Source organism: Drosophila bipectinata, chromosome XL (genome assembly GCF_030179905.1).
Source record: "Drosophila bipectinata strain 14024-0381.07 chromosome XL, DbipHiC1v2, whole genome shotgun sequence".
NCBI classification, from domain to species: Eukaryota; Metazoa; Arthropoda; class Insecta; order Diptera; family Drosophilidae; genus Drosophila; species Drosophila bipectinata.
In genome coordinates this window covers 15,796,108-15,821,701 of record NC_091734.1, presented here as the reverse complement: position 1 = coordinate 15,821,701, position 25,594 = coordinate 15,796,108, and the positions used below count along the sequence as shown (strand labels likewise).

At 44.4% G+C, this 25,594-nt stretch overlaps 1 protein-coding gene across 3 annotated transcripts; it reads right to left on the bottom strand.

The window, feature by feature from the left end:
- Nucleotides 1–2,055: 2,055 nt before the first annotated feature.
- On the bottom strand, nucleotides 2,056–25,328 carry pico. 3 transcript variants are annotated; one of them, XM_043211188.2, is made up of 4 exons: nucleotides 24,104–25,328; nucleotides 5,927–6,935; nucleotides 3,492–5,847; nucleotides 2,056–3,435 (listed from the first exon to the last, which is right to left on the bottom strand). In XM_043211188.2, the coding sequence occupies exons 1-3, from the start codon at nucleotides 24,239–24,241 to the stop codon at nucleotides 3,503–3,505; spliced, it is 3,492 nt and encodes a 1,163-aa protein (XP_043067123.1). In that variant the 5' UTR covers nucleotides 24,242–25,328; the 3' UTR covers nucleotides 2,056–3,435; nucleotides 3,492–3,502. The 3 variants fall into 3 exon arrangements, with proteins under 3 accessions (XP_043067123.1, XP_070137437.1, XP_070137459.1); XM_070281336.1 differs by lacking the exon at nucleotides 24,104–25,328 and adding an exon at nucleotides 22,504–22,522; XM_070281358.1 differs by lacking the exon at nucleotides 24,104–25,328 and adding an exon at nucleotides 21,126–21,673.
- Nucleotides 25,329–25,594: the final 266 nt, after the last annotated feature.

Below are 25,594 nucleotides of genomic sequence, written 5' to 3'. Positions count from 1 at the left end.
CATTCCTAGGATCCAATCCCATTTCAGAGCTCAAAAAAATGCAAATAGTAAAAAGAATCTATGTACATATGCAAAGTAGGTAGGTCGGATCACTTTAACAAAATTAGAATCCTTAGGAAATACCAACTCTATAACTCCTAAAACACCTAAACATATGGCAGCTATAGGATATAGCCATTCCGACTTATATACTCCGTGCAAAGGAAAGAATGGTGTGTGTTAAGTTTCAAGTCGATAGCTTTCAAATTGAGACAGACAGTCTGTCGGACAGGCGGAAACGCTTCTATCAACTGAGGAGGTATCCCTGATCAAGAATATATATACTTAATGGGTTTGGAGATGTCTCCTTTACTGCCAAAATTTTATTTATTTTTGACAAAAATAATAATACCATCAGAAAGGGTATAAAAACCAGTAAAGCTACCAAACCATACTTTCAGTCATTTAAACTGTCCAATGTGACAAATAGTGAAAAATGTTTTTTTTCTCAAATTGGGTCTAAAAATTTAAATTATGTTACTTTTGGAAACAGCCCTTTAGATGACGCAACTTATGAAATACCGCTTATATATGGGACGATCCGCTAACTGAAGAGATAATTATATTATATGATTACACAATTTTGTCAAGCCCGTATACATTAAAAACTATTCTGATTCGGCACGTAAAAGAAAATCTATAGTTTGAGAAAAGTTTTTAATGTGTAGTTTTATACACCTATACTGAATTTTTTCGTCACAAAAATGGATATCAGATATTTTCAGAATCCTATATGACATCTGCCCAAAATCAGACAGGCGAGGGACTCATTTCATAGGTATTTATAGACTCAGTACATACTTCAGGGTCGAGGAGAGGAATAATTGTAATTATAAATATTATATTTATATAAAATATAATAATTGTAATTATAAAATAAATAAATTTTGTATTAATTAAGAAAAACCATTGGTTTTCATTTTTCTTAGGCATTTCTTGCATTTATTTCTCATAGTTTTCATAACACGTTTCTTTCGCACAGTTTTTGTTTGTTCTTTTTTATTTGTTTTGAATGTTTCTATCAAAATTACAAAAAATTCCATTCGATCGGAATATAAGGTATATATAGTAATATATATTTTTATATCAAATGTGTTTTTATTTGTGGAAAAAATCGTATCAAATGGCAACACTGTTCACTATATAATAGACCTGCAAAGAATTTCTTGTGTTTATTATTTAAATTTTATTTTAATTGTTTTTACTTTTAGTTTAGTTGTAGTTTGTTGTTGTGTGTTTCATGTTTCTGTATTTTGTTGTAAATTTGTAGTTAATGCATAGAATGATTTGCTGAATTATAAATTTAATTATTATTTCTCCTGCAGTTGAAGTCTTTCATTTCGGTTCGATCTGTGGCTGCAAATTGTTTTTTATTTTTATTTTTTTTTAACTTTTCGCTTATTCAATATAATTAGGATTCTGCATTCTGTTTGATTTCCTGTCCGTTTTGTAAGAACATTGCTTTACTTAATTAATTCACTTTTATCGATACATTGAAATTCAAATATTTAATATATGTATGTAAGCAAACGAACGGAAACAAATAAAATAAATAATATTCTCGTAAGATGGCAAACAAAATGATCCTTAAAATGCTCGTTTTTAGTTTAAGCGTTAAGTAAGTTTCTAGCTTCCACTTCCATGGCCTTCCCATATGCATATATAATACCATATATCATATACTTCATTAGCTTTGATTTAAGCCCCTTCTTTATGCTCTGTTTTCCGACTTAGTGTCTAAGTATTCACTTCGATTTTAGTTCATTTATTTAGCAAAAAATGTTGCAAAGTATTCCTTTCGTGAAGACGGCGCCTATGGCACATCCTTGCACTCCTACTACATATATAGATATATATATAGCGTATAGTTTCTAAAAAATATCTTCATATATATTTTATATAAATTCAAGCTTTAAAAAATTGGCATTTCCTTTAGTCAAGTATGTTTGTTTTATCTCTAGAGTCTAGATCTATATGCATAATACCCTTTAGTTCTGTTTATGTAGGAAAGTAAAATGCGAATTCACCATAATTTATTTAAAAAAAAACGTACAGTTACATTAATATTCACTTAGATAGGTATGCGTGTGTGAGGATATATGACAGAGGACGAGGAACAAAAACAAGGCTGGGAGGGGGCTGAACACTTTACTAGGATAGCTGGAGGTTAGTCGATTTATGGGCTCGATCATGGTTCGATAACAAAAGACCCAGAAGCAAGCTTAGACTGCTAGCTTGTGCTTCAGGACTATGGTTCGTAATCGTCTATTTATCATAGGTATATGGCTGTCTCCTGCTGTACACAATCACACAAAACAAATGGCAAACAAGTTACTACAAAGAACGCACACAAAACAGTTAATGAGAGTTGAAAGCCGCGATTACAACTACCAAGGCCGAAGGCATTTATTTTCTTTGCTATACGTACAGATATGAACCGAAAATCAGCAAAACTAATGCCTACTGTTACAATTATTACAATTAATGTTTGATTTGTGTACAGAAATAATTCCCTCGCGCTTATTGCCTTTAACATACTTTAGTTTGGATATGCATATCCCACATTGTATTCTTAGGGAAAAGGACTTTATGGCTGATCCGCTTGTTGATCCGGGCCTATAAGTACAATGAGAAGATACACTCTTCGCTATGGATGAACTTGGCTAATCTATGTGGGGCTCAAGTTTCGAATCAAGGATCAAACGAGGCTTTTTGATAACAGAAATATGAGTTTAGAAGCTTATATGAGGGGTTATACATTCGGGATTCTTATATCATTTATAAGGCTTTCCATTGCTAGCGCAGCTCATTTCATGCGCCTGAAGAACGTCTACTATCGGATACAAGAAATCGCAACTAAAACAAGAGATGATGAGTTTAAAAACCGAATAGCAACTAAAAACAAATGCGAATGAAGAATAGAAATAGAAATCGTAATCGAAAACAATGTACACTTAATCTGACGCTCGTTTGATTATTTTTGTAAAATAATGCACTATCGTTAAAAAAAATTCATTACAATATAGGTTGCTCTCGCTTTTTACAATCTAAAATTTAGCTTAAATATTTTCTCTAAGACAGACGAGCTGACGATCGAGTCCGCTCCTCCTTCCTTCTGATATTCCGAATGGCTCTTGAAGCGAGAATCGAATGGGCTACGACGGGGATGAGTTTGATTCTCCGATTTGTGTATAATACTTGTGTGAGAGAAGTGGGCGTGGCGATAGCATATATCCCTAGTAGATATATATAGTCGTACGCGACGCGTACCAATAGTGTGTTCGAGGTCGTGTTCTTTTAATGTTGCGCTCCGTAAACGTAAATAGGAATTTTATGATTCTTCTCGCTCTGCCTGCCGACAAGGCCTTCCTTTTAGTGAAAGAATGTCCAAGTGTCCTGGAAGGGGGATACGGGTTAGTCTGTTTCGAAAATAGATCCTAAATGCCACTTACTGCACTGCTTCTTACACCCGGTTGGTGAGGTGCGTCTTGTCGCTGCGCTTCGGAGGCGGTGGCGGCGGACGCTTCTTGGCCGCGCCCATGGCGGGCGGCGGCGGTGGCGGCGGGGAGCCGGCAGCATCGCCTGCGCCTGGGTTCATGGCCATGTTGACCATCGGATTGGCCCCAACCTGGCCGGCGCCATTCGTCTGGCCGTGCACGTTCTCGTAGAGGGCGTTGTGGGCGTACTCGTAGTGCTCCCGCACCCAGTGGCTCACGTTGGCCGTCTCCCGGTAGTAGTGCGACGAGTTCGCCCCCGAATTGAGGTTGTGGGCGGCCAGGAGGTCCTCGTTGCTGAAGTCGCGGAAGCCCAGCACTTCGTGCGGTGTGGTGGCTGGCTCCAGCTTGCACTTCTGAGCCACCTGCCACTTCTTGCGCATCACCCGCTGCAGATCCTTGAGGAAGTCGCGCGGCGGATTCGAGGCCGACTCCTGCAGGCGCTTCGGCGACGTCACCTCACCGCTGCTGCTGCCGTTGCTCTGGCTGGAGAGGCGGGCCAGGTCCGTGCGCGGCGGCAGCATTGGCCCCGGGGCGTAGATGTGGTAGGCGGATCCGGACCCGCCGCTGGACACGCTCGAGTGACAGCTCAGCGTGGTGCTGGGCGAGCGCTGGGGCAGCACCGGTTCCGGGGAGCACATCTTCCGGCGCAGCAGCACCGGCGAGTCCGCGAAGGATACCTTTTTCTGGGCGGGCGGCGGCGGCGGCAGCGGCGGACCAGCCTGCATCTGCTGCTGCTGGGCGGGACCCACGTAGTCGGGAGGCGCCTTGTACGGCGGAGCAGCCTTCAGCACTCCGGCGGGCTTTACAGGCTTGGCCGGGACGGCCGGCGGCAAAGCGCCGTTGCTGTTGGGCACTCCCATCATGCCCAGAGGCGCCGGATTCATGTTCGTGGGCGTGGCCGGACTGGGCGGCCCGGCGGCATAGGTCATGGCCAGCACGTCCTCGGGCGGCGGAGGTGGCGGCAGTGAGGCCAGCGATAGCTGAGAACCGTACACATCCTGCTCGTCGGCTCCCTCGAAGGCGACCGGAGGGGGCGGCGGCGGCAGCGAGTCCAGGGACAGGGTGGAGGAACACATCATCGAGGCCACATCGCCGGGCGGCGGCTTGGCACAAATGCTAGGCGTGGGCGTGGGCGTCGAGTTGCTGCTGGACGAGTTGGAGGAGGCACTGCCTCCCAGTACAACCGGCTCCGCCACTTGCTGCTGCTGCTGCTGTTTCACAACCGGAACTGGGCGGCGCTTGAGGGTGCCGCTGCCGTTGCTCTCCTGCGACTTGCGGCGACTGTGGCGACGCGTCAGGGTGCCGCTTCTCTCCGGGGAACTGCCCGCGTCCCCGCCAGCACTCTCGCAGATGGTGATCTCGCCCACCTCCTTCAGCTGGCGCGTCATGGTGGTCAGCGGCAGGTTGGGCTTCATCGAGGGCTTGCGCTTGATGGTCCCGGTGGTGAACTCAGAGTCGAAGCCGTTGTTATCGTCGGAGAGGCAGCCGCTGGAGCTGCTGCTGGAGGCGCGCGAGGTGCGGCCGCTGGTCGAGATCGTCGAGGACATGCTGCTGATGGCCGAGGAGACGCTGCCGCACTGCGAAGGCACCGCCGACGAGATGCTCGAGATCGATTCGCTGCGCATGGAGACGGCGAAGCTGGACTGGGACACGGCATCGCCGTCGGCGCGACCGCCGGGGCCGGTGCCGTTGCCGCCACCCAGGCAGAGGTCCTCCAGGAGCATCTTGTGGCTGAGCCACAGCTGCTTCCCGTACTTGCACACCCGGATGGCCGTCAGCCAACGGTCCAGCGTGGGCATGTCCTCGGCGCAGAGCATCTTCAGGGAGCGGCAGGACTTGCCCAGCGAGGAGTCCGCCGCCGCCTTGAAGCCGAAAGTGAAGTCCGTGGGCGCCTTCCACTTCTTGCGCCAGCCCAGTCCGGTGTAGACGTTGTGGCCCTGGAAGAGCGTCAGGCAGGCCAGGTCGCGTGCGTTCTTGGTCTTCTCCTTGGGGAAGTAGTAGAGGCCGGAGGTGCGCAGGACGAAGTGGTAGCGCTTCCAGCCCTTCTTCGGGTCGGCCTTCATGTAGAGGGGGCCGTCCAGCTGCAAGGCGGGTTGGACGGGCGCCTCGAAGAACTCGTCGAGGAGCATGAGGCGGGTCTGCTCGTCGTGCTGGCAGCCGGGCGCCATCTGGGGGCCCGGCAGGTACAGCTCCGGGCGGGCGAACAGCGCCACCTTGTCGGACCGCTGCTGGAAGAGCACGCGGTTGCCTCCGTCCGAGTTCCAGTTCATCAGGTTGTCCACCAGCAGCTCGTGGTCCTCGAAGAGGCGTTCTGCGTGGAAAGAACAGAGATTAGTCAAGTTATCCTGGAAGCTGGAAGACTGGAAGAACCCATCTGAGACCCAACTCACCCATCTGAAGATCTCCCAGGTGCTCGACCAGCGACCAGACGGGCTGCATCTGAACGTGGTTCTTGTCGGCCAGGAGGCGGATCACGTGGCCGCAGATCATGCGCTCGTCCACCAGGAGCGACTTGGAGGCCCCGTCGGCGGTGAACGCCTTGACGAACAGCCTCCGGATGGAGGGGTGCTCCAGCTTGTGGAGCGCCAGCTGGATCTTGGCCGCCTTGGAGATGTTGTTGCCGTTCCTGGCTACCTGGCCGCGGTGCCCGTGCGCAGCTCCTCCGCCCAGCTGCTGCTGCATCTGCTGCTGCTGCTGCTGGATCTGCTGCTGCTGCAGGGAGGCGTTCGAGGAAGCAGACGACTCGCTGGACAGCAGGGAGACAGTGTCACTGAAGGCGGAGTCGTTGTCGGGGGACTCGGTGCGCGGCTCCCGGGGCGTCACCACGCCCAGCGTGATGCCCATCGTCATGCCGGCCAGAGGCAGGGGCGGCGGCGGCGGCGTCTGGAGGCTGCCCATCATTCCGCCACCCCCGCTGCTGTTGTGTCCGTTCTCGGAGACTCCCGAGGAGGAGCAGCTGCTCACGTCCGCCGAGATGGTGCTGTTGGTGCGCGAGTGGGAGCGCGACGAGGCGGCCGACATGGACGGCATCGGATTAACGCCGCCGCTGCCCGGAAGCCCAGGACGAACGGCTCCGGCCGACATGTTGGCGGCTCCTCCCGCCCCTCCGAGCAGGAGCGTCGCCTGGTCGTAGCTTATCTGGTGCTCCAGCAGGCTCAGTTCGCCCAGGATCTGGTCCAGCTCCGACTCCTGCGTGTCCTCCAGGTTGGCCATGGAGATGCGATAGGTGTGCGACTGCTGAATGCTGGCCTCGCCGGTCAAGGGTCGGTCGCTGTGCCTGCGCAGCTTTACGCCCGCGGCCGCGCCCACGCCCGCAGGGGAGTCTCCGGCTCCTGCTCCTGCTCCTGCGGCTCCTGCCCCGCTGGCAGCACTGCCCACCAAAATGCTTTTTAGGTTGATCTGCAAAGAGAGAAGGTCAGGATTAGTAATCGGCTGAGGGACTTGCAGTTTTCTATTCTATTTGGGATGACACCTCTTCTCTGCAACTGGAAGCCTCCATATCTAAGACCATACTAGGTTAGGAGACTCCACAGCTCTGCTGGAGAGGCCCCAAAGCCCAGACCCCAGACCCCGAAGCCCAGAAAGTTAAATCAGTCGCCGATTGCCGCAGTTACTTTCATGAGGAACGTGCCACATTGGAGCGTCCGCTGCCGAATGACAATTCCGCGATTAGCGATTGCCGATTGTTGATTACCAATGCAGCAGCTGTTGCTCCCTCCCCCACTCCCCTCTCCCCGCTCATCAGTTGGCTAACCCCCCTCCCAGCCCCCCCTCGCAATTATTTATTATCTCAGTGGCGGCGTCACTTTTCGGCCCAAACACGTTACACATTTCCGTTTGGCTGGAAAGCAAGAGTTGACTGACTGCCACGCCCCTTGCCCCTATGCAGTCCCCTCCCTCCCCTTCTACTTTTGGCGTTTCTCCAGCAGCTTTGCTGATAGTCGAGCTCTGTTTTTTATCGCCACTGATGCTGTTTTTTTGTTATTTTTCGTTTTTTTTTTTATGCTTTTTGTTATTGTTGGTAGTTGTGTTGCTGCAGCTGACTAGCTGACTAGCTAGCTGGCTGGCTGGCTGACTGACTGACTGGCTGGCCAGTGTTAAGTCATTTTCCAAGGCACAAGTCATGTACTAAAGCGACAAAGAACACAGGCAGGCGGGCCTGCAGGGTCGTAGGGCGGGGGCCAAAGGGCAAAAAACAATTACAATGACTGGCAACTGGCAACTGGCCACGTGGAGGAGGAAAGGAAAAGGAAGAAATGACACGCAGCGAAGAATCCCCACACACCACACACAACTCTCAACAAAACAATGACACATGCTGGACAGCCACGGGGTAGGGGAGGGGAGGGTTAGTGTTTAATACCCGGTACTCGTAGTCATGGAGTTTAGGCAACAGTTCATGGCTCCACACCCCATACCGTACATCACGCCCACGCCCATCCTGCCTCATAAAGCTCCTAAATAAATGGCATTTTGACCAAACACCTCATTAATAGAGACTCACCACAAAATGTGGCATCTGCATCTGGAAAGTACACCACTTGCAACTATCGTAGTTGATGATTTATTATTTTTAGGGGGGGATGAACCTTTTATTTGTGTGAAAAAGTCACATTTTTGCAGGGTTTTTAAGAAACATATCATAGCATCTATTGATTGGAATAAACAGCATATACTTTACTTTCATATTATTATACTACTTTATAATACTGAAACTTTAATATTTATTTATTTATTTATTGTACTCTGCACTCAAAAGTATTATTACTGGTAGTACTATAGTTGTATTATTGATTAGAAATATTTTGTCAACACCTCATATGTATAACCTGAGACTAAATAAATAGTATGGGATTGTACAGTACATAGTACAGTACATATAGTACAGTAAATATAGTACTAGTATAGTAAGGATAGAAGAAGAGTATAGATAGTACTGTAGTAGAGTATACTATATACTGTAGTACTAACTATAGAGTATAGTATATAGTCTATATATTACAGCAACGCTAACAATTATTCTGAAATTTCTAAAAAAGAATACAAGTTCGGGGCCTATCATAACCGAATGATGGATCATATATGTAGATACAAAAAAAAGGAATTAAAAACCTTTAGACTTCAAATTTATGTGTTTTAGCAACTTTTATTTTATTTTTAAATATTTCACTTTTGATAAATAACTTTTTTATTAACTTCAAAAAACGCTTTAAAATGGAAAACGCCATTTCACTCAAAAATAAATTCATTTTTGTATATTTATTCATAAAAATCCGCTCCATCTTTACCTTAAAAATTGTATTTTGAATTTTCGTTTCGAATTTCAGAATTCAGACTCACTTTCTTTAAAAGTAACTAAAAAAGTAGCAAGAGCAGGAATAAAAATAGTCAAAATTTAAATTTAAAAATAAAACGTAGCTTTGTTATTTTCCATTGAACGCCTTTTAATTGAAACACACTCTTTAAAAGTAAACAAAAAAATAAATATGGAAAATGTCGGGTGTATTACTCCCTTAAGAAAGTAAGCACTGGGTATTATAAGGTTCAAGATTAGCAAGTAGACTTACAGCAAGTAGGGTTTAAATATACAGATTTAATAAAAAATAAAAACATAAACCATCAAAATATATATATATTTTTAGAAGGACCGTATTTTTAAAAACTGCCTTTGTATATACGGATCCTTTGATCTCTCAAATACTCGGAACTTTATATTCAAACTATTTCAATATTATTTTTTTTAATATTCAAAGAAACTAGTTTTTTTTAAAAGTATTCACATTATTGCCAATAAGATAGGTCATTAGATGTAGGACCCATACAAAATAGGTTTTTTATCCAGTAACTGAGTGTTTGGACACTTTCCACTTGATGATTTCAAACAGTTTCAATATGAGTGTCGTTTTAGAACTGAACCTTTTCATATAGCTTTGAATAAAATGCCTTTATTCACTGAGCAATCAAACTGTTTGACTATGAGTTTTGATTATTTTTTTTGAGTGCTGATGGTTAATTATTGTCAATAGAATAATAAACCAAATTCATTTATTCAGTTTGTTTTTCAGTAACTGAGTTTCGAACTCAGTCTCAAGTATCTGAAATACTCTGAATAAGGTATAAACGATTCACTTTGCATTCAAACCGATTGATTGTACTGATTGAATATTTTTAGTATTGATTTTATTGTCGAATAGCAACATAAAATAGCAAGAGTTTCGAGCTCACTTCACTCTTCAAGTATTTTAAATACTTTGAAACAAGTAAAAACTATTCACTTTGTATTCAAGCTGATTGGTTATGAGTTCCCTCAGAACTACGAGTGATTCCAATATTAATGATAATATTCTCAAAAGAATACCAGGCCAAAGTAAGTATGAAGTTAGCGCCTAAATACTTTGACTAAATATGATTCACTTCAAGAAGCTGGAAGATCAGTGGGTGCTAACCTGGAGGGGCTCCAGGCCTCCGTCCATCCCGATGCGCACCATGTCCGGTAAGTGGGACTCGGACAAGGTGTAAACAGGGCCCGAAGACTGCCAAACAGCAACTGCTAGCCGGGCTAGCTAGCGCTGGAGCTAGAGCTGGAGCTGGAGCTGGCTCTTTAATGGCCTTTCAACGCTTCACTGAATGAGTCATTGCGTGGCTCGAAAAGGTTTTGTTTTCGTTGGCTTTTATTTTCTTTTTGGAGGTAATTGGCACTTTGGCACCGCACTGGGGACTAGTGTCCGGCCAGTGTCATCTGTGCAACGCACCACGAAGGGCAGGGGCCGCTCCGAGGCAGATGCCATGGGGGTGGGGGCTGTGAGGTGGTAAGGGAGAGAAGGTTAAAACGAGGTTAGAGATCCACTGTCGAAGCTGAGGCTGCCGCCCCGCTCGGTTAGCGTTGATTTATGGATGGAAGTGTACACAAAGTGCGACGCGGGAATAGAGATAGGCGGGCCTCGCCACTCCACTCCCCTCGCCACCACTCCACACCACACCACTCGGTTCTATCTGTCCGGCCCGTCCGCTGGCAGAGTTCAATGACAGGCCGCGGCAACGAAATCTAATTGACTCTGCATTGGGAGAGCTTTCCTTCCTCGGCCTCCCGTTTGCTGTTGTTGGTTTACGAGGCTTGTTTGCCTATTTGCTTAGGTCGCTCGTTGTCCAGTCTCCCAGTCTCCCGATCTCCCAGTTGCAGCAAACAATTCCCAGCAGTCTGGGGCGTCCTCGCATCCAAGTGCCAAACAGTCGAAGTGCAAACAGAGCTGGCTCTCTTCTGGAACTTGGAGAAGTTCGGAAAGCAAGTCCCCAGAAAGGCACTGGCTTTCCCCATATCCGAGATATAGACTCTCCCAACTTGGAAATAGTAGTAACCTCCTATAACCCAGGTCATAACTGGCGTTTAGGAGTATATCCCCAAAAGTAGCATAAATTATAGAGATTTACGAGAGTTCATAAAGGAGAGTTGGAGATTGGAGCTGCAAACTGCAGTAGCAGAGGCAGTAGCAGTAGCAGTGGCAGTGGCTCTAAGCTCTGGACAAAGGCTTGCTCGCCCAAAACACGATCGAGGCACTTACTGGCACATTTTTAATGGCCGGCCATAAAGTCACACTCTTAATTGGCGCCCTCCACAGAGCTGTGAGTTACGACGAGTGGCTCGAATGGAACCTGAGCTCGTTTCTGGTATTTCTATATACATTCATAGTACAGACCTCCGTGAGTATTAATAACTGCCCCCGGCCAGGGCTGGCATCCGTAAATAGGTGTCTCCGATGCAGTTCAATGTTCTGGGCAGCGGATCGCTGGCTCTGGCTCACCTTGGGCCGAGAAACACGCTGGCCCAGATCAGTGCCACCAGTATTATTTCCATGATAAGCCAATTATGGCCCGCCAGACCCGATAATTGTATGGGCAGACAGAAGAGAGGACTCATTAAGTCCGATTCCCATTCGAGGCTGACAGAGACTCACTTCCGACAGTGAACTGCCCCTTCTTCAGACCTCGGACCTGTACCTAGCCCAACTAGCCACCAGCCACCTGCCAGCCAACCCAGCAACCCACTAACCGTATCTTATCTCTCTAACAATTGAGCAAACAAGGCCCCCCCCCCCCAGGCCACTCTAATCCACTCACGACCTACTCAACTCGCCCCGAAAGCAGGCCACTGGGCACCGTGTTCTCGGTTGCATGTTCTGGGACCGTTCCGCTCCCGGGGGACCATCTCCCAGCTCCCAACTCCCAGAACCCAACGCCCAGCGCCGAGAGTAATTACTTTTACTTTACTCTTGACTTTTTACTTTTCACGCATTACAATAATTTCCCAGCAATTAACTAAAAGCGGCCATGACGTCATGGAAATGGGTGGGAAAGCGGACTTCACGGACTTGGGCGGGGAATATTTTTTGGGGAGCTTTATTAAAACGGAGATGAGCTACACTGAGAGAAATTGGGGATTTGGGTGTCTTTTAAGACCCAACACTACTCACTAAGAGTAGAACTGTACGACACCCGAATCACGAATTAGAATCACTTATATGGTAAATTATTTATTTTCTAAAATGCACTTTAAAGGGGTACTATCATTATTAAAATTAAACAGAATCGTACTTGACGTTTTCAATACGAGGAGTATGTTTAAAAGACTCTGCCAGAAAACATAAACCTTAAAATACTATAGTGGCTTGCAATGCAAGCTATGCAATGTCCGGTACTTGGACCATTTACTTAATGAGTAGAGAAAAATGAGTCTACATTTTAAAGATAATTTTTATTATAAAAAACTTTAAAGTTAAGATAAAAAGTTCTTATTATAAAACATATAAGGCTTTAACATGAATATATCTATATAAAATATTTTTTCCAAAAATCCAAAAGCCTCGCTGCCAGTGCTATACCCACGAAGTAAGTTTAGTTTTTTAAGCTTCTCTTCCTTTAATAATAATAAAAATATAAATAATAATTTTTCAAACAACATGCATAATTTCTATACGAAAACATTCAAAAATTTTTTAATTGATTAGTTGTCTAAAAGCAAGTGTTTTTTTTAATAAATTTTATGTGAGAGAATGTTCCTCATTGTTGGTATTTTTCAGTAACACTTGTCAGGAATTTACTCGAGGAGAGACTGCTAAGAAGTAACCTCTTATACTCTAGCTAGGATATTCATTATCACTGAGGCCCTAAGGGAATAAATTTTAAATGTATTTTAGAAATACTAAGTAAGCTTTTAACAAATTTTTAAAACTAATCAGTTCCTAGATCTAATTAAAATAACAAAATCAAAATAAATTGAAAGCAGTTGGTACTATTGGTATTAGAATCAAACATTTGTTCAAATAATCGAATATTTGAATGACGAGGAGAAGGCGTTATTGTAACAAGCCTTTTAAAAGGTATACTATAACTATACCTAGACCTGATAAAAACCTAAGGTAATTAAGGTAAGGTAAGGTAATTAAAACAAATGTGAAATTTTTGAAAAGAGTTCTATTTTGTATTAATTCCATGAAGGCGCCAACACAACAAGCCTATAAATAAGTAGACTATACGATACCCGATACTGAGAAAAGCAGTTTTTGAAGTCACACTTTCATCACTTTTCAATTTTTAACAGATTTTATACACCTCCCAATATTTTAAAGTTTTTATTCCAAAAAAAATAAAAACAGAAATATGAATATTCCTAAAAATTGTACATTTTCGATGAAAAAAGATGAATCTGAAGACATATAAAAGACTGCTAAGTGTAACCTTTTTTTTAGTTAACTTACAATAATGTGCTTATAATTTTAAGTTAAAAATTTAGCATAAATAAGAAATAAAACACTTTCCATAAAAAATAGATATACAGTATATTCGGAAGCAATAGTTTCTTTCAGAAAAAATTCAATCGGTGGCTAAAAGCAGTCGTATTAAAAAGCAACCATACAATACCCGGTACTAAGACCAGTTTTGAAGACAATGAGAAACAAATATGACTCCTTCAGACAATACTTTGATATTTAAAATATATAATATATAAAATAAAATATATGTAGTATTTAAAAAAGCCCAATATTATCGAAACATGAACTTGTTTGTCTGCTAAGAGCATGCAACAATGAGATACCCGGTACTTGAAATATAAGGCAAGAAATGGTGAAAAACACATTTCTATTAAAAAATCAAACAATAATAATATTTCGATAATAATATAACACAAATAATAATAAAATAATATTCATAAGTGAACCAAATATAAAAGCCTCGTTTCCCTTCGAAAACCTGACACTCGAGTCGGAGTTTGGCTTGGATTGGGTTTCGGTCTCGGTGGGCCTGACCCTCCCTCCCCGCGAGCTCAAGGCCTCCGAAAGCATTATGAATATTCTCATGTTTGTGGACATTTACAGGCAGTCGTGGACTTCCGCAGTCGATTAATGGAAACGACGGGCCAAAAAGAGCAGCGCCAGCGCCAGCACCAGCACCAGCACCAGCACCGCCCAAGAGCGGCCAGCCAAAGTTTCGCCGAAAAAGCAACAACTGCGACAAAAAACTAAATTAATACATTAAGCTTAACTTTTAATGGTCCCCACGCACACTCCGCCAGTTGGGCCACTCGGGCATGGAAGCTTCCGGGGACAGGCCGCGGAAGAGGCCTTATAGAGCCAGCCGGCAGGGGGCTCCTTTGGCGAATCGGTTGGCTCGTAAAAAGTGGAACACGGAGTTCACAATGCGAGTGGAGTGCTTCGGTCATCGTCGCGGAGCCCTGAAGACTCGGGCCTCGGAGTAGGGCCCTAGGCGGGTGACTACTCGACTTAACTGACTTCGTTTCGGTGTGACTCTGGGCTCGGTTCGTTAAGCAGCCTAATTGAGGGGCCCACCAGGCAGAGGGAAATGGTTCCCATCCCCATCCCCTCGAAATGGAGATTCTCTTCCAGTGACTGCCATCTCCAAGTTCAGGAAGAGGCAGAGCCAACCAGGAAGTACAGATAATATCAAAGAAGAGTTCATCAGCGATAGGAAGGGGTTCGGAATGGGAATTACTTGATATATAGTATATATTCTATATAAATAATCCACCAATCTAGCCCTCTATAAGTCACACTTTTCCCGAAAGTATGATCTGCATTTCAAGTCCCGACAGCCTGTCATCGGGAAGCGGAAGGAAAGACCACTCCTTAAGCGAACACACGCGACCCTTTCGGGAAACATCTGCCCCACTTGAGGCAGACATCTTCGACAGGCAAAGGGTCCTGTTCCACGTCCAGAGATTAGGGTCCAGAGCTCAAATCCCGGCAAGGCGCGTGCAGGGCGGCCAAGTGACGCGTGGCCTCCGATGCAGCTGCCGCTGCCACTGCCACAACAAATCGGATCCGAGGCCTCGCTCCTTGTTCGGGGCACGCAGGGGAGACAATACAGACGTTGCACCTGCCACCGGCCGCACAATGCAAAGTGGACGAAGGAGCGGCACAGCGGAGACGAAGAGAATCTCTTGCCAAAAAGGTACGGATGACGCTCGCTCTGCTCAGTCTTCTGTTTCCTCTCCTTCCTCCCCCTCCCCCACCCCCTCCACTCCGCAATGAGTCACTCGAAACAACAGTCCCCCGATTACGAGATCAAGATAGCCTCCGTCCCAGACAGCCAGCCCGGGCCAGGACCCTTCGGAACAGATGCGTTTTCGAGTACATCCTCCAGCGGTGGTTGGTTATCCCATTTGGGCCCATTGGAAGGCGTGCCTCGAGTACACTCGGAGAATGGAAGGGCCCGCAAAAGGCTACTCGAACTGGAAATAGTCTTTATCTCGAAGAGTCACTTGAGAGGGCAGAGGTTGGACGGAGGGGAAGTGGCTTTAAATATTAAACAATAGGGAGGTATGGAACTATATTCAGATATACTGAAGGAAGTATTCTTTAAGATATGAAATAATAATAAAAAAAAATAAAAAAATATTAAAAAAAGATTTGATTCTAGTTTCTGATTTAAAGCTCGGGTCTGAAAAGTTTATAATATCTGTATCGCTCTTTTTAGTTAATTTCATATTTTTCTTCAAAGGTCCTATAATCTTTAAACTACAAAATAAAATACATAAGTAAGCCCTATACATACATACATACGTAAGTAAAAAATATATCCAGATATACATACTCCTATGTATTCAACACAAATGCCTTATAAGTACAAAATGTATAAATTCTATCTGCATCTCACTTTTTAAAAAGTTAATTTTAAATAATCGAAATCTATTATCTAAATAGTTTTTTTAAGTAATTCCATCTAAATAATGAAATATGTAAGACTTGAAAGAAACCAATAATTCTTTCCTATAGAAACCTCTTCATAAAAGTAAAATATATCTCATATCTCAAGCATCTAAATGTAAAATGCATCAACAATTTTTATATATTACATATTTAATGATACACACAAAGTAAAATGCATCTTGAAAGACATAGACTCTACAATCTCCGATCTTGAGATGTAAGCTCTCATTACATCTCAATATTCTCAAAGATACAAGATGCTGAGATATGATAGAAGATTTAAAATAAAAAAATCACATAATACCTTTTCATAAAAAACATTCCTTATATAGTCCACTATATTTTTCCTCCCAGATAAAGTAAAACACACGCCTTTAAAGGAAAAAATGTATACTACATCTCACTTCTCGTAAAACCTTATTATTCATCTTTCAGATGATTGTATAGTTTAACTTATTAATTTTAAATTTATAAAGCTAAAATATACACAAATAACAATAAAATAATAATACATTGCAATAGATTTAGAATCTCCCATCTCGAATCCTAAGCTTTGAAAAAACCTTTGCTTTTAGATCTTAAAATAAGACCTTTAGATCTTAAGATATTATTAGATATTAGATAACTTTTCTAAACTAAAATCAAGTTAATTTCTTCTACAGACTAATTCTTGCTAATTATTTAAAATGGCATGTGCCTCATAAGGGTAAAATATAAACTAAATATATACTATATCTGCCCTCTTTTCCGGGAGTTATTCTTTAGAATATTAGATATGTAAATATAATAATAAATAAATATTACAATAAACTATACACCGAAATGTAATATCTATAGTTACACACAAATGTAAACTATAAACTATATTTCATAGTAAAGGTAAGAATAAGGTTTTCTCCTTAAGGATTAACACCCCAATCTCTAATCTAATCCTAAAAAATCGGAACCAGTCTTATTAAACAAAAACCAAATAATACTTTCCAGTAGAAACCTACTCCCTATATAAGCCTGTTCCCTAATCCTTTTCAAAGCCCAATCCTCAAGAGAACAAAATATTTCCTCCTTTGAAATCATCTTTTGGAAACCTTTTTTCAAGGTGCAGTCCTGACAACGGCAGTAACTTGAGACGAGGCCTGCCCTCTGCTCTGGATAGGGGTTGGTGCTGGCTGCTCGGCAGGCGATCAGCTTGCGTACCCTTGCCACTAATCCCTCACCCCCACCCCTAGAGCCCCGTCCCAGCTGCCCTCACTCCGGAGCATTAATCACTTGTTGATGCCGCCAAGTGCAGGGTACACCACCACCGACTACTGCCTCCTCAATCATCCGAATGCCTGATTGCGCTCCGTGCCTCTTCTTATTGGCCTCATAGAGCTCATTTTGACAAATTTTTTACTGCAGCTCTATCAAATTAGAAGGGTCTTGGAACTGGGGTCTGAGGTCTGGGGGTTGAGTCCCCCGAGGGGCAGGGGCTGGGACTGGAGTGAATTAAGTAAATTATGGCGACGATAAAGGCGGCCACAAATCATCGGCCTGAATGGGAGCGGCGCTCGATTGTCCGCCAATCAATGTGCATTATAATTATAGAAACTAATTCGGCAAATTGGCGGCTAAATGCAGAGCCCACGCAGAACGCTTCGGTTTCGCTTCAGCCTCCGCTGAACCAATTAGGAGCGGAATGCGGAATGCGGAATACGGAATACGAGATGCGAGATGTGCTAAAGACCCCGTATATAAATTAGTCATCTAGTCTATATCTAGATCTGGCATATTTAGCATACAGTAGAGTAGTGTGGCTGTGTTGAAACTTTTATTGCAAAGTCAATTAGCACAGAAAGAGGGGAAATATGTGTTTATAGTGGGCCTGGGAATGGGAGTCAGCTGATGGGCAGTGTGACCGTAGGCCCGTTGGAGGCAGGGTTCAATGCGCTGGCTGGCAACTGCAGTTGGGGGCTCTATGCCGTGTCTGGTCGTGTGGCAAAATGCAATCTATTAGCGAAAAGTGGGTCACTGCACGCCCACTCGATGGCAGCGGTGGTAGACACCATTCCGCCCCTCCCGGTGCAGTTCCGAGATCGAAACCGATCCGTTCCGACCCAAATCAGATCCAAATCCGAATCCGAATGGGAATCCAAAGACGGCGACCGCATGCGAGGCAACTTCGCAGTGGCAGCGGCAGTGGCAGCACCAGCGGCAGAGGCAGTGACAGCTCGTGTTTAAATATAATTTACAAATTGTAACGGACGCCCACGGAGGAAGGCGGAAGAAGCGAGGACGGGAGATAGGGGATGGGCGATAGAGGACAGGGCAGAAAAGAAGTGGAGCAGAAAGAGGGGAGTCAGAAGACACAAAACCGAAACCGCAACTAAAAATACGACATAAATATCATTTTTGCGCTCGCCTTCAAATAAATATGAGACTTTTTCAAAAACAAATGGGAAAGAAATGGGCTGCACTGGAAGAAATTAAAAGATTTCTTCAATATAAATTATCAAAAATAAAACTCTCCACTACCCACTAACTGGATCCACTGTAGGGCGAATGCACAGGGTCGGGGAGTGGAAGTGGGGAGTGGGGCGATGAAAAGCAACGGAATGACATGGAATTTTTTTTTGTCGGAATGGCGGCAATAGAGAACGCAGGAGAACCGATAGGCAGATAGCAGAAACATAAATTGACAAGGGGGCTGGGCTGGGGATGGAGAGAGAGTGAGCAGGGAGAGAGAGAGAAGGGACACGAAAGCGGGGGCTGCAAAGGCAGCCCCAGCACAGGCGTGTGAAGCAACAAGCCCAAAGTACATCATTTCGAAACGAACATGGCGACAAAAGAATTTAAAATATGTTCGCGTATGCGGCTTGTAAATGAAAATCTGAATGTAAATGGAACTGCGCGTGTGTGTGTGTCCCGCTCCGGCCTGCAAATGATTTTTTCCCATTTTTGGTTCCTAAACGGAAACCAGCCATAATAAAATATTTACGGCGACAAAAACAACAGCAAAAGCAAATGAGCAGCAGCGTCGCCGCATAAATATTCAGTCGGCGTCGCTGCCAGCAGCGGCAGTAGCAGCGACAGTAAAAGCGAAAAGGGAAAAGGAAAAAGCGAGGAAACGGGAGGGACAAGTAAATCAAAATCAGAGGCAACAAGGCGTGTAACAGGAGAACCGCAAAAAACGTCCAAGAAGAATGTGCAACCAAAGTGCGGACTGCAATAACAAAAAGGGGGAAAACAACCGCAAGAGCATCCACAGTCGAAATGGGAGCACATTTAGGATGCTGGGCAGAGGGGGGGCGGGCAGGGACCGATGGTCCGATGGACCGAACCAATTCGCCGCAGGGCAGGCGACATTACATTCTACAGTACAGTGGGCCGCGTCAAGGCCTCGTGTGGGCGAAATCCCATTTCATGGCTGCGATTGCGTGTGCAGGCATTTACGAAACCAACAGAAGAAGCACGAGAACTCAAAGCCATCGGGGGATGTGGAATGGGTCCCCTGGCCCAGGGTAATTGCCTCAGATCCGCCCTGGTACGTTTCCATTAGGGGATCACTCGGTCAAGTGGGCCAGACATTGTCATTTCCAGATTTCCCAATGTTCCGGGAACCAGGTGTAGGTTTCAAAACTCCCTCAAGCACAGACTACGCACATTCGTTAGCCCAATCCCAGAAAATGTGCCAAGTTTACGCTTCCCAGAAACCAAAATCGAACACTTTTGCAGCGAGTCTGAGGTTTCGGTTTCACTATCGGGTTTACTAATGTTTGGGTTGGAGTTTTTTAGCGGCACAAGGGTGCCATTGTAATGCAACACATCGGTCAAACAGCATGTTCCCCTACCCTGGGTTCCCTAGAATTCAGGTGGTGTTTCTTCAACTATGTGCACTTGTATAAACAGAGACTGTCTCCTACTCAAATATTAACAGCTTCTTTATTTCTCGCAGATTGTGTTTTATGGAGACTATACATGGAGGCGAATAAACGCCAGATTTATTCCTAAAAAGTAAATGAATGGCGATACTTCCGCGAAATGAACCCAAGAGTTTGCATCTTTGTGGATGTTATGGAGTGCAGAGGTGGTGCCCATTACAATAAACAGAAAAGTGCCAGCTGCAAGCCCTTAAAATCTAGTTAAACAGAGCAGTTTTCTAGAAATAAACGAAAGCTTAGGTGGGAAAATGAGCTAATTACAAACAGTATTACTATTGTTCAATACTCATTAATAAGCGTGTCTTATCAAGACATTATTTTAATTACGAAATGGACTTGCGCAACCCGCAACTACTAATTATAAAACAAACTCAATGACTAGAAAGGTAAATATAAAACACTGGCCATGTGACTAAAAAGAATTCTTCGGCATACACTGAATTTCCTGAATCACTCGATGGTTCAGCACCCACAACCAGACCAGGCAGCAAGACAACCAGACAACGGCCAGAAAAATGACAAATTAATGGGCATCCAGCGTTGGGAAAGGAAAACTGGTCTAGGCAGTTTTCTGGTTGGAATCTATAAAATCAATCACATTTCCACGAATTGCCTGCTGAGTCACACTGTTCCAGATGCACTCTCCACTCTCTCTCTCTCTATCTCTCCCCCCGATTGTTGTTGCTCTCCCGCTCAATCGGCGAGAGATCTGCAATTACAATCTGTTTTTGGTGTGGAGTGCACATGTGTGCGTGCGAAGGGGGTAGAACTCAAAAATGTGGATGCATGTTCATGTGCGTGTGCGTGTGCGTGCGAGTCCATTTTGGTGGCAATGTAATTAAAAAGAGTTGAGCAAATATTTGACGAACGTGCAGAAGCAATTAAGCCAGGAAGAAGGAGGAGAAGGAGAAGGAGAGGCCAAGGAGTCGCCGCATGCGGGTGACTTTGCTGTGGATGTGGATTTCGGTGGTGCGATTGTAAAAGGCAGGGGTGTGGGGGTGGGATGACGCACATGTGCGTAGAACGGGGCGTAGAAGCCGGCGAAAGGCAAGGGAACGGCTAAGGCGCATTTTGCAGAGTTGCCACCTTGCCTTGCCACCGCCGTTAGTGCGGAAACGGAGATAAGGCGCAAAGTGGAGACGAAGTAAACAATAATAAACGCTGTTCGGAGTCAGAGTCGCCCCAAAATAAACTGCTGTCGCTGCAATCCAACAAAATATCGGGGGATTTTCCCCCCAACTATCCCCTCTCTCCAACCCTCTGCTATCCCCCATCTGTCCACTCCCGTTGCTTTCACGAGAGACACAAAAGCGAAAACGCATTAACATTAACTGCCAAAAACAAAAACAAACACAAACAGCTCCTGCTGGCTGCGAGAGGGAGTGTGGGTGAGTGAGTGAGTGGGTGGGTGAAGAGTTGCGGGGGTGATGGCTAGCCGTTATTCCTCTTACCACGTCGACGTTTACGTCAATTTTATTTCGATTGCCGCCCGCTGCTGGCGCTCTCCTTTCTTATTTCGTTGCTTTTCGGGGCTCCTCTTTCTCCGCCACTCCGCTTTGCGTTCACTTCTCCCCAATTAACAAAAGGCACTTTTAATTATTGCTTCATTTGCCCCGCGGAATGCCACAATCTGCTTCTGCTACAGCTGCTTCTTCTTCTTCCGCCGATTCTTGTGTATATAAACAGCAACAACAACAATAACACGAACGGATATAGAGTGTAAGGAACTTAATAAACGACGCAACGCAGCGTATACTAATTGAAAGACGCGAAATCAATCAAAACAGAACAAAAAAATAAATAAAATAAATTGTTCACTTTGATTTCCACGCACGCGTTGCTTTTTTCTTGTATTTTATTGACGAATTGTCTCACATCGGTTCAGTTGCGTTCCGCAACGCTGTTACCGGCTTTTCCGCGAGTTCTCGGAACTGTCAGGCCCTCTGAACGGCCGCGATGTGCACTCGAGGAGGCAACTTGGTCAAAAAAAAAAGATGTCTCGGCTGTGGATGCTTTTAAACGGGGCTGCTTATCAACGCGTTCCACCACTGCCACCACGTTCCACCATCCACGATCTACAAAAGTCGCCAGCGACAGCGCACACTCTTTTGCTCTCCCGCTCACGCTCTCTCTCTCTCGCTACGGGACACCGTACGCAACAAACGGTTTAAATGCTCTCTCTATCTTAGCTGCACTGCAACAAACAGTGGGACTAATTCGTAATTCTTTGCATAATTTATGTTTTTATTTAAATTTAAAGCCAAAATTAAATGAATCTTGAGAACTTCTAAATTTAATAATTTCTAAATTTAATTCTATAAATTAAGCCTCTCTCTTTAGCCGACTTTGTTCAGTGTATACTGGATGTGGCAAGGTAAAAGGTATAGTTTTCCAAAAATTTGCAGTTAACCAAATTCGACACGCACCCACGGCGTAGGACTGAGGCAAGTCCTGCTGCGCATCCTTGAGGTGGCTGTGTCGTGCTGTTACATCGCACTGCGGAGTGCCGAGGATACGGAATCGGATATGGGATGTACGACAGTGCGGGCGGCACGTAATTGCAGTTAAATTTTATTGCAGTCACGTAGCGAGAGGCAGAATAAAACCTAAATTGAAATGGGAACGTAGGAGGACCCGTACTCCTGGATGCCCTTTCCAAGGTGACCATCAGGGTTAAAGCTAATATTTTTGAATATTAACCCATATATGGTCTGAACAGCTGTTTTGGGAGGAATCAGCTGAATCGAACTATTTTATTTAATTTCTTGAAATATTTGGTATTTCTTCCTTAAGAAGTAGCCCCCATCGAGTTATCCTTCGAGCTATTACCATCCTTTTTTGGACCAGCTAATCGACTTCACTTGGAGAGGGTATGCCACTAACTGAGGCAATCGCCGAGCCGCGACGCAAAAGGAAGAACCCATTCGAAGCCAGCGACCGCTGCGGCAAAAACAAAGGAGGCAACACCAACTGCGTTGCACATCGTCTTTCATCGGGAATCGTGCATTCCCCGCTCTCCCCCTCCATATATGTAAACAAACAGAGGGCTCCAGAATGATCCGAGCCATTTAGAACTTGTGCCCGGCGATGGAGAAAGTAATGGAGAAAGAGCCGAAAAGAAAGAGCCAAGAGGCCAGCAAAAAAAAGCTAGTACGCCAATTAATGTGTCGGCACTTTGTTGATGCTGCGTTGTTGTGCTTCAGATACAGATACAGATACATATATGTATGTACATTTTTTATTTTGCCACAACAGCGCAACTGGCCTAGAGATTAATCATCGCACTCTCCAAGCTCGCCTTGACTCATTTTCGAGCTCGGATCTTGAGGTCTGAGGCTGACTCCGAGTCGGAGGCCATTTGAATACTACGCAACTCTGAGCACTGAACAGTGAACTTTGTACCTGGATATCTCAAGTACGGCTTGCGGTGGATATTTCCTTAAGATTATCCCCGCCTGGCCCCGCCTCCTCAGCCCACGCGGTTAAAATCTAATTAGAAATTCAAAATACTGCACTTTAATGCACTGGAAAAAATGTTTGTAAATTTAACTTTTTTTCAATTTTATTCACCACAATTGTGGAATAAAAATAATATTATTTTATTGTTGTATCTCTAGTATTATATATAATCCTTTTACCGCCGAAGGCCTAAGATGCCAGCGATTAGATCTTAAGTAGTATGTTTTGTAAACTTTTATTTTCTTTAATAAATAAATAACAAAAATCTTTCTTTCAAATGGATCTTTGGTCCAAAATACATATGTATAGGGTTCCAACTTTATGTCGATCTGAGTTATACTTTCGGAGATAGTCGCTCATAAATCTAGCTCCATTGTAACTCCATTGTCTCAAGACCGAGACTATCTTAAGACTCGGATGACTTGATATCTCGAGAACTACCCAACCGATCTTGATGGAATTTTAGACATTGATCTACATTAAACTATTTATTTCAGGATGTTTTTTGTGTTTATTATGACTATAAAAAAAAACAATAAATTTTAGTTAGTTTTCTTCATTTTCATCTTTTGAGTTCGCAGAGTTGGCAAATGGCAGTTTGGTTTTCTTTTTGAAAATTTTAAAGTTCATTCTTTGAATGTGTATCCTTACAAAAATAAAAAACTTTAGCTTAGAAGTAATTCTTTTCTATTAAAAATATTATTAAAACTAGTATTTTTTTAACATGAGCATGACCCAATATTTTTAAAAACCAAAAAACTAAACCAAGTTTTTGTTTTCCAATAAGAAGATAATTTCAATAAATTTTCTTAAGTGTATTTTTTCGTTATTTTTCCTCTTTTTTTTTTAGATGTGGGTGCGTGTTATGAAGTATAGAGGAAATACAAGAAGAAGAAAAAGACACAAAAAGACACACACACACCAAACATAGCACTAGGGGTACTTGGGGAGTGCATGGGGAGATACTTACATTTGTTATTGTTGCTGCTTCCTCAAGGCAACTGAGAGCCTTTTGTTGTTGCTGGAGTGAGAGTTGTTGCTGATTTTGTTGTTGTTGCTGCTGTTGTTGTTGTTGGTGTTGTTGAGCCGCAAGACCACCACAATCCATAGTACAGGCCAATGAGTAGGAGTAGGGGGCGCGGGAGTGGGAGTCTTCAGTCAATTGAGAGTGCTCTCCTAGCAGGCTCGCTGCCTCGTTTCCTCCTCCCTTTCTTTGTTTGTTAGCTGCTGCGATGATCGCTTATTGCACAGAAACAGAAACAGAAAGGAAAACAGTGGGGGTAGAAGAAGTGGGGGCAGTAGCAGCAGAAACAGACGCAGATGCAGCACCAAAGTTCGGCATAATTGAAGAAATTTAAGAAATGCGATAACGATCCGTCTTGAGTTTCAACGATTCGCAGTACAAGGGACCCGTTAACCGCTATTCCGATTCCGATTTCTGTTTGTGTTCTCTCTCTTTTTTAGCTAACTCTGCACTTTGTCTTTGTGCCTTGTGCTTGGTGTCCCATGCATTTTCGCTGGAGCCCGCTGCTTCCTTGCTCTCCCGCTCTCTCGCTCGATGGAGTTGTTGTGTTGCTGTTGTTGCCTCCCCTGCTGCGTGGGCGAAATACCGAACACGATAACCGAACAGAAACCGAAGCAGGCCGAACACACAATTTGGAGTTTATGCACTCACACACATGCACTTCTTCCCTCTCGCTCGCACGCTCTTGCCCAATACGCCTACTCCAACTCCAACTCCAACTCGAATTTGAGTTCCCCCAACTGCGAATGCAAATGCGATTCGAAATTTATTGCACTTTACAGCAAGGCAGCTGCCTATTGCTGTTCCACGGCCTAATCCTTTAAATGGGTTAGCTCTGATTCCTATTTTTGCGTCACTAAGCGGCGTTAGCTCTGTTGTTGCTGCGCCGAGTGCATTGCAGTCGGGACTCCTTCCCACACACTACACACCACACACGAAAAGGAGCGGAGGAGAGGAAGGTGTTTCCTCTTGTTTGGCATCGGCGGTGAATCACCCAGAATCACAATCGACTAAATGGCACTTCATTGATCGAATGGCGGGCGAACAGAAAAAAAAGAGAACAAAACAAACGGATGCTACTATCGGGAAACTACGAAAAGTCCGTTTCGTGCGTAGATTTTCACGAAAAACGCCCCGCCCGCGCCGCACTTGGAGTAGGTTTTATTTGGAAATATATTTTCTGATATTGGCCGTTTGGTCACACTCCTTAGTGTGTGACCCTTTACCTTGTGGCTGGGAAGCACTGTTTTGAGAGCTTTGCAACACTGATGCAACTGCATCATGTTGGGTATTGTGCAGTTGGGCCAGAGTGAGAGGTCAGGTACTCGTTCTCGCTCGCACCTACTCACAGTGGTGTATTGATGTGACCACTCTTTGTGGTGGCAAACCGATAACGCGTTACTCCTCCGGACTAACCACTTGCTGAGCTAATGTAGA